Genomic DNA, 9,635 nt, shown 5'->3' with positions numbered 1-9,635 from the left:
GCTTGTAAAGCAAATAACACCTATTAAGCGGGAACAAGGAGCCGACCAAGGGTGACTCAAAATGCATTTTGATGGGTGCATCTATTATATTATTATTACGGCTATTGAGAGAAGAACGTAATGAAGATGCCAGGGAGAGTGACTAGGCACAATTACTTGTAAATCAGTAGCAGACTCTAAGGACTGTAATGAGAAAAAGTGGATGACAAGAACATTATCTGATTATTATGAACTGGGTTGTTTCGAGCCCTGAATGCTGATTGGCTGACACCCGTGGAATATCAGACAGCATACCACGGGTATGACAAACTATTTATTTTTACTGCTCTAATTATGTTGGTAACCAGTTTATAATAGCAATAAGGCACCACGGGGGTTTGTGGTATATGACCAATATTCCATGGCGAAGGGCTGTATCCAGGCGATGCGTCGTGCCTAAGATCAGCCCTTGGCCATGGTATATTGGCCATATACAATACCCTCTCGTGCCGTATTGCTTAAATATATCCTAGCATGTGTTTTCATTAGCCTGAGTCATTATGCTTGAGACATACTACATGGGCGACAGGTAGCCTAGCGGTTAGGGAGACGAGCCAGCAACCCTTGTGCCCTTGAGCAAGGCACTTTATCCCCTACAACAACAGCTCCCCGGGCGCCCAGTGTGGCAGGCCCCTGCACCTCTCCAAAACCTGTATGGATGAATTGAAATAATCTATCAGTCAATAATCAATAAGGCTACAACTATCAAAATTCAAACCCCAAAGACTTGATGGCAACCCAACCTTACCATAATTGGGACTTAATCTATGTTCTTGTCATTGATAAATGTGTTTCACCCTCTTCATGTCAGTGTGGATAAGAGACAATCATTGGATGACAAACATTCTTAAATTATTTTTATTAACAAAAATATAGAAACAGGGACCGCTCATAGAAATGTAAAATGTCACTAAATATTGTGGCCATTTACACATCAACGCAACCCATTTCATATCATTCAGCTTTGAAAAGCAAAACATTACAGCAGCGATCTTCCATTGATGATTTTTGAATGTAAAGACTCAAGCACTATCAAACATATCGTACAATTCTATGAACCTGGCTTAACGCCAATCATCTCCTTTAGAATTACTGAATCAATTCATAAACATAACAAAAACCGACATTTTCTCGACAGCTTTCCTCACACAAAATAGAACAGAGTGGTTTTAAATGAATGTCAAAGTTCCATCATCAACAAGATCTACATCATGCAGAACAACTAAACAAGATGCCTCCGTTTGTATTCAGACAAACACACTGAGTTATAATAGTAACAATGCATTCTACTGTGAACAGAAAACAACAGTTGAAATAATGATTCTGTCAGAGGACTTGTGCATTTTAAATACGGGAGCCGGTGTTAAATGATCAAAAGTATACCTCATTCTCATTCCATGACTAACTTTGTAACTTCATTAAACAAAAAAAGCATAACATTTGTAATGTGATCACTCAGGGAGATTTGAAGCATCAATAGAAAACTCGAATGACGAGCCACACAGGATTCATTAGTTGCATGTTATTAACGGTATTGATAAACGGTAGAAATGTCCCTCGTCTAGTGGTCGGGTTGTTCATCAGATAGCTGATTAAATGGCTTGAGGATCAGACCCAGTGCAGCCGCACTATCCACCATAGTCCTGAGCTAGGTGTAGGGTTAAGTTGCACCTAGAGGCTGATCCTGGGTCAGTTTAGCATTTTCCTGACTAATGACTAAGGTTAGGATTGAGGGAGAGGAAGCTGATCCTAGATCTAGGGGGAACTTCACCCCGGAGCCCTGAGCTAGAGGACATAGAAGGAAAGTGCATGGCGTGACTATAGACCCAAGCAAAGGAGGGAAAATGTGGTGACATTTTGTGAACCACACCCTTACGAAGTGTGTACATTTCTCCATTGTTGTAGGCAGCAGACAGGCACAACCGATACTAAAAGGGACTAAACTTCTTCCCATCCCCACTCTGAAGGAATCCAAATGACCTATGGAACAAGAACTGGGTATACGCTCCTCAAGAATAATAAAAGCGTAAAAACTACTAAGTGGTGGTGATGCATTGAGTCCATCCATTCAGTGGTACTGTATGACTCATAGAGCAGCTCCATTCAAACCCACACAACTTCTAAATACCAGGGCCGTGTTCATTAGGGCACACAGTAGCAAAACGTTTCGGAACGAGAAACTGAAATTAGCATGTATTATTGGACCAGGAGAGGTAGTTCCTCCCAGTTAGGGATGTGCATGGTTATTCGAATATTCGAACAGACGTTAGTATTCGAATACTTGTGTGAGTATACAATTTTGTGAGAAGAAAGAAATATAGGCCTATTTTACACAGAAAATTATTTTTCTAAATTAAAATATCCATTGGACATTGTTACATACAAGGATATACCATGCCATTTCAAATTATTAATTTAATAAAACTAACTTTTTAATGTTGTTTTTATGACGTGCACAGTGCACCTCATAAAAAGACCGGCAGCCGACCGGTAGCCATGTGTAGCTTGTTGTTTATGTAGGCCAATCAACGTGGAAAAGAGGCTAAATGTGTAACAAGTGGAATGAAAGTTCACTTATGCAATGCAAGATGGAATAAAATTACTGAATTAAAATTTAGCGAAATGAGAAAGAATAACAACCAACAGGTAGGCTGTTGTTTTATCTGAATGGGGTTGGGGGAAAAGCGCAGCATGTGGCCTCAATTAGCCCAGCTAGCTATAGCTGGCTAGCTTCTCTAGACTACTCCAGTCAAGACAGGCACTGTTATATAGGATAATAAATAACATTGAATTGCCTTGGTGTCTCTCTCTCTCCCTCCATCCACCTGTTCGCCCCCTCTGCAGCTGCAGCAATAGAGCGCCAGCCTCTCTCCCTCCCGCAGCAGTGCCCAGGTAAAAAAACAAAAAACAATAACACATATATTTCAAATATCTGACAAAAATTCATTATACTATTCAAATTGTGAAATTATTTCAAACCCCCATTCCTACGTTCCCATTTTACTACATTTTGATGCCTACTGAACATGACCCTGGAAAGGCCCCCGGAGGATACTCTATGACCCATGGCTGTGCTACGACGGCCCGTCTCCCTGCTGCTCTGGCTGGAAGGGGTAGCTGATAGCGGGAGGGAAGCCCGGGTTCCTGGGCTGATCATCCAGCAGCACCAGATCCTCTACATCCCTACCATTGAACCGCCGCCGGCAGATCTTCACCGTCACCTTGCGCCCCTGGAAGGCCTTGAGGGCCTCCTTGGATGCCATGGCCCTGGCGGCTGCCTCGTCACGCCCGTAGCCCGTGCCCAGATAGACTGTCTGGCAGCGCAGCTCGCACACCTGGCCCTCCTTCTGGGAGCGCGCCGCAGGCAGGTCGGGGATGTCCTTCAGGGGCACAAAGACGCAGCTCAGGCTCTCTTTGGAAGACTCAGTGCAGGCACGCAGGATCTCAAAGTGGTCCAGGTTGGGGCCGAAGCCCCCTGCCGACACCAGCTTCCACGCCACAGCCTTGTAGAGGCGGTTGAAGAAGGGCTGGTGTTCGGCAGGTGCCTGCGGGGGTGGGCCTTGCTTGAAGGGGTTCCCAGGCTTGGTCCGCTTGGCGCAGCTGTCATCGTCGCCCCCTGAGAATCAGCGAGATAAAAGACAACTGAGTAGGGATTCTTCCCGGCAACACTGGCTTCACCTGCAGAGGACAGATTCCAGCGGTGTGAGGGAGGCGTCGGATAGGCAGCGTTTACTTCAAGGCCAAAACAAAAGCAGCAGAAAAAATACTGCTGTATGATTCATCTAACCGTAACAATGTAGAGTATGTTTGATGGAAAAGTACAGAACTTTTCCCACTTTAATTGTCCCACAAATATACAGAAATGGATATACAGCATCACAGTAATTGCCGTTCATTGTACTGAATCACTTCCATGAGTTAACAATACTGTACAACCCTGAAGCAAAGACAGGCCATTGGTCAAAGACAGGCCATTTCTTTTTTGTAGGGCTATAATATTAGCGTCAATTAAAACGTTTAAAGTTGGACTCTCCAAACTATACAAGGAATCTAAACTTTAAATAGATTCAAATTCAAATGAAATCAACGTTTATTGATCAAGTGTACAGGATACAGGTGTAAACAGTACAGTGAAATACTTATTTGCTAACTATCTTCAACAATGCAGTACAATATCAATCAAAGATCAAATGTCAAACAAAGTCCTAAATAACAAGTAGTAATAAAAATTAGAAGGGGGAAAAAGTAACAAAAACTAGCTATAAGAAGTATGTACACAACTGAATATACAGTAGGATTTCAGCATCATACCTGCAGTCCTCTTTCCTTTCCCCAAGATTTCATCTCTGGTCTTTCGAACTGGAGCATCATTGACAACCACTCCCTCTGCCATTTCCTTGATCCTGTCCATGACAGGTTGAGGGTATCTGCAAAACAACACAGTTGACCCTTGTCTCCTGTTTTGTTTGTTTGTTTTTACATTGGTTTACTTTTTTGGAATACTGTAGTAGTTTTTCATTCTGGTTGGTCCAAACTGGAGAGTATATGTTCTAGTGTTGAACAATTTAAAACCAGATGCTATGGAAGAACACCAGCAGCACCCCCCATTATAACTCTAACTAATACTCTTTTCACACTATCAACAGTGCAGACCCCAACCATATACTGTGCTGTCTCTGATATTTCCTCCTCACACTGTCATTTCCAGCAGGTTTTCAACTACTATGGTGGATGCATAACCAGGCCATTGCAGCTCAGCTCGTCTCTGTAGTATACGCCAGTTAACAGATGCTTTTATCCAGATATACTTACAGTAGTATGTACATACATTTTGTGTGAAGTGTGAAAATTATATTACAGTAACGCTCCACATCGAAATCCATTAAAACTAAGTTCCTCTATCCATTCCTCAAACATCGCCTGTTTGAGATCTAGTTGACAAAACAGCACAAACAGATCTGGGACCAGGCTACAATACACATACCTGCAGCCCAAGAAGATGTGGTTGGCCCAGCATATGGACAGTGAGAGCAGCCTGTCCAGACTGGGGCTGGGGAAGCCCGGCTGGACTGTGGGGAACGTCTCCATGTTCCTCAGGAAAAACTCTCGTCTGGCATGCCACTGCTTGTTGGTCTCATGCCCTCCTCGGAGTGACTCAACCCACTCGACCAGGTGAGGGTTCTGGTCCAGGTACTCTGAAACAATGTCCTCTCCACTCCTCCCCTGTGCCATCACTGTAACACAGAGCAGAGACACAGGACACAATGTGTTAGGCTATATCAGTGTTACAGTGACTAGAGGCAAAAACAGGCTACTCAAGACTCAAATCAGCTGATTTGATGGGAAATTATATACCACACTAAGTAAATCCAGTGTGTTTTGTGCTCTATCATGTTTTTCTAGAGGCATGGCATCAACAGATTTATCAGGCACTGGAAGCTGTTGCTGTTCCATGATAGTTATAACACCAGAAATATGGTTATAGCCAGAGTCCTTCACCTGCAATTTGTCAGCAGCGGCTTGTTAAGAAGGAATAGTATAACGCTACGGAAGCTGAAGTAGTCGTCTTCTGACATCTTTTAAAGTCACTCCTGGCATCTATTCTTTGTGATTATTGTCATCACTGCCTACCAAGCAACTTCGAGATTATGGGGAGAGGGCGATTTAGCTATCATAACAAATATCACGTAACGTTAGTAGGGCCAAATCAGAAAACCGCTTGTTTACGGAAGTCAATGTTGGTTTGTTGCAATGCCAGTTATCTAACATTACCGTCTCTGTTGTTACTAGATAATTTATCATCAGAAGTGAATCCAAACATATCATTCGGTGAGTAACTTAACATCAACCGGGTTAATATATTTTACATAGCTAGCCATCCTCCAATGTGGCTAGCTAGTTAGCTAGCATTGAATTAGCATAAGACTTTAAAACAAACGCCGGGTATTAGCCTAGCTAGCAAACACAACAAACGTATATTGGTGGCTGCACTACGCCAACGTTAGCTTTATTTGAGCAACATATACCTTACTGGATAACTATATCATAGAAAGTTGCAGAATATATTTTATTGATAGCAAATATACAGTTCAGAACAAACCTCAAGCTGTCCAGGCAGCGCCGTTGCTGTATGAGTCATGACCAGTGATGCAAACAAGTTGACTGTCGAACTACAACTGCTACACGATTGCGCAACAACACATGTTTTTGATCAAAGATATCGCTACTTCAAGATCATTTATATATATGTTGGGGGGTTTTAGATAGAAAAAAATGATAATTACAGTAGCTAAATCAATCGTACAAGGGAAGAAAACGTTTAATGAACTTATGTGGAAACCAAAGGAAAGACTACAAGTTCCATAATTCTTCACCCTCGTCATTGATACGTCATCGGGTTGCGGCGGCGACAGAATCGGCAGTGTTGTGATTGAATGACAGGCTCAACACTGCAATTTATGTAAACTTTGACCTGATATCCGATTTTAAATTAATTAAAATGATTCACGAGCTCTTGTTGGCGTTAAGTGGATACCCTGGGACTATATTCACATGGAACAAACGGACAGGTTTACAGGTATATCGGGATAACGTTACCTACCTAACTACAGTACAAAGCTAGGTCTACAAAGTACAAACACCGCTGCAAGAAGCTGGCTAGCTATGTGAATATTTTTTTTTCTCAAGTAGCTAGCTAGTGCAATTAGCTAGTAACCTTATGAATTGTTTTATTTTCTGCTTTTGTTGGCACCCATCACTAGTTTTTTTTCTATTGTTGCTGTATGTACACTTCACTATAGTTTTGTTTAGTGGCTGGTGGTAAGTGTGACATGCATCCTACTGAACCTTACTCCACGGTGTACATATAGCTAACTGAACCATAGTTCAAGAATGCACTGTTAAGGAGTTGTGAGTAAGGGGTTAACTGAACCTCTGCTACTCCTGTAGGTCTCCCAGGACCTGCCCTTTCTCCATCCCAGTGAGACCAGTGTCCTGAACCGCCTCTGCAAACTGGGATCCGATTACATTCGCTTCACAGAGTTCATAGAGCAACACACAGGCCATGTCCACCAGCAGGTGAGATAAATACTCAGAAGATGAAGTGCCAAGAGTATTTTCCTCTTCTCACTTCCTTTGTTATAACATCTGCTAAAAATGTGAATGTGACCAATAAAATGTGATTTGATTTGGAAGCGAGGAGACCGTTGAAGGATATCTGGGGTTCCTTCTCCAATGTTCTCCCTGCTTATCTCTTACTTTTTGATAAGGTGAAGACTTGAGGAAAACTACGATTGAAGCTCGATATACTCAGGCTTTTATAAAACTAGCCAGCTTCAATTAGCTTCACATTCCAGCTCATACTTCATCAGTACTACAATGGTGGATGTTGCTCGTCCGCATGCCGCTAACTCTAGCAGGCATGTAACTACACGTGCATGTCGCATGTTGCTGGTCGAACGCCAAACTCTTCATTGAGACAATGCTGAAACCATCAATCAATGGGAGAGTCAGTGCCACATTTTCATTTCTGCCGAAATTAACATGAAAGATAAGTTATCTTGCAAATTCAGCAGGCTATGATGTGAAATAGGCTAATAATGCTGTCTTTGATGTGCTTTGGTGTGCTTATCAATGCACACAAGCACCTTTTTTCCCAATCCTATCAGTAAAAATGTTTTTGTCATGCAAAAGTTTTACTGTGGGTGAACCTTCAAATGCATCTTGTCATTACTAAATGTGTAATGTGATGGGTGTCTTAATATATATTTTTTACACAAACGCTTGATTAATTACATATTTAATCGCTCAAAACAACTAGGAACTCGTACATCTCCGACTTCAGTACATTCAAAACAACTGGGAATGTTAAAAAAAATGTAGCTCCGACTGGGGAAAAATCGATTTGAATGATCATCCAACACGGAATTCCAACTCGGGCCTTTTTCTAAAAGTCAGACTTTCTGACCTTAGATCACTGACGTTATGATTTGACCTCATATTTATCCATGTTCCTAGTTGCATTTAACGTGGCATCAGACACTTCATTCAGGATAAATATAGTAAGCCCTGAGTTATCCTACCCCAGAACAGGTTATTTCTGATGGATTCATTGCCATAGAAAGGTACCTGGCTAAAAGGTGAGCCTCTTTCATCTTGACCGTTATTCCAGGTTGAACACAGTTACTTTGCTGCTAACTCCTCAAACCTGATTCATAGTATACCTCTCTGCACTAAAAACACAACTCAATGGAGAATCTCCATTGAAAATGCTTTTTAGTGCAGAATTACACTTAATCTGTGTCCGGGAAACCTCCCCTTAGATGGGTTTATATTTTTTAATCCTGATTAACTGGTTAAATTCTGTGAGAGTCGGTGACAATGAATCTAAACCAACTTTAGAGTGAGTGCCATGTGTTGTTGTTTTTTAGATTGAGATGTACTAGTATTACCGCAAATACTAATCAGATATAGCTAAATACTATAGTCTTAACAAGCTGTGATTGTACTTTGCAGGAGCACCACTCCATTCAGACACACCAGGCCGGACTCAATGGGGTTTACCTGCGGGCTTTCTGCACGGGACTGGACTCCATGCTGCAGCCTTATAGACAGGCTCTCCTGGACCTCGAACAAGAGGTACCGAAGATCATTTACAAAATGCATTGTAGCACGAATTAATACAATGCACATTCATAATCAATCCCACTATTGTCCTCTTCATTGCAGTTTCTTGGTGACCCACATCTCTCCATATCTCATGTGAATTATATGTTGGATCAGGTAATGCCAGTTACTGTTGTTACTAGTTTTTCTGATTTAGATTTGCTTGTTGTACATTTGAAGTAGAATGAATTGTTTTAGACCTTTTAAAGCGGTAATCCTTAATGGTGAAACAGTTTAGGATATTACAACAACAAAAAAGTTACTGCAAGCTACAAACTTTCCCCCTCGAACGTCATTGCACGCGATAAAACAGAACAATATGTACTGCACGTTTTTTCTTTGACCACACTGCTCGACGCACCTCACCTCCATTTCATCCACAAGACAAAACCAATAACAAAGTGCTGGGGGTGTACAGAGGTGCTGCCACCGTTCCACCCCTCCCCTGATTGGAGTAAACTAACGGACAAAACCAATAACAAAGTGCTGGGGGTGTACAGTGGTGCTGCCACCCTTCCACCCCTCCCCTGATTGGAGTAAACTAACGGACAAAACCAATAACAAAGTGCTGGGGGTGTACAGTGGTGCTGGGGGAGTAAACTAACGGACAAAACCAATAACAAAGTGCTGGGGGTGTACAGTGGTGCTGCCACCCTTCCACCCTCCCCTGATTGGAGTAAACTAACGGACAAAACCAATAACAAAGTGCTGGGGGTGTACAGTGGTGCTGCCACCCTTCCACCCCTCCCCTGATTGGAGTAAACTAACGGACAAAACCAATAACAAAGTGCTGGGGGTGTACAGTGGTGCTGCCACCCTTCCACCCCTCCCCTGATTGGAGTAAACTAACGGACAAAACCAATAACAAAGTGCTGGGGGTGTACAGTGGTGCTGCCACCCTTCCACCCCTCCCCTGATTGGAGTAAACTAAC

At 42.4% G+C, this 9,635-nt stretch overlaps 2 protein-coding genes across 2 annotated transcripts; one reads left to right on the top strand and one right to left on the bottom strand.

The window, feature by feature from the left end:
- Positions 1-881: 881 nt before the first annotated feature.
- Positions 882-6,226, bottom strand: LOC124017821 (CDKN2A interacting protein). Its single transcript, XM_046333039.1, has 4 exons — positions 6,140-6,226; positions 5,024-5,273; positions 4,351-4,466; positions 882-3,655 (listed from the first exon to the last, which is right to left on the bottom strand). Exons 2-4 carry the CDS (start codon positions 5,269-5,271, stop codon positions 3,114-3,116), a joined length of 906 nt encoding a protein of 301 aa, XP_046188995.1. The 5' UTR covers positions 5,272-5,273; positions 6,140-6,226; the 3' UTR covers positions 882-3,113.
- A 215-nt stretch (positions 6,227-6,441) lies between these two features.
- LOC124017822 (gamma-tubulin complex component 4-like) lies at positions 6,442-8,820 on the top strand (the record flags this gene model as incomplete). Its single annotated transcript, XM_046333040.1, is given in 4 exon segments — positions 6,442-6,616; positions 6,988-7,116; positions 8,554-8,676; positions 8,767-8,820. Coding segments are annotated over 4 exon segments (384 nt in total), but the record flags the coding sequence as incomplete, so codon positions are not given.
- Between the last annotated feature and the right edge of the window lie 815 nt (positions 8,821-9,635).

This window comes from Oncorhynchus gorbuscha, unplaced genomic scaffold, assembly GCF_021184085.1.
Source record: "Oncorhynchus gorbuscha isolate QuinsamMale2020 ecotype Even-year unplaced genomic scaffold, OgorEven_v1.0 Un_scaffold_333, whole genome shotgun sequence".
Taxonomy (NCBI): domain Eukaryota; kingdom Metazoa; phylum Chordata; class Actinopteri; order Salmoniformes; family Salmonidae; genus Oncorhynchus; species Oncorhynchus gorbuscha.
Note: the sequence above shows the minus strand (reverse complement) of the source record. Positions and strands in the feature narration are given on the sequence as shown.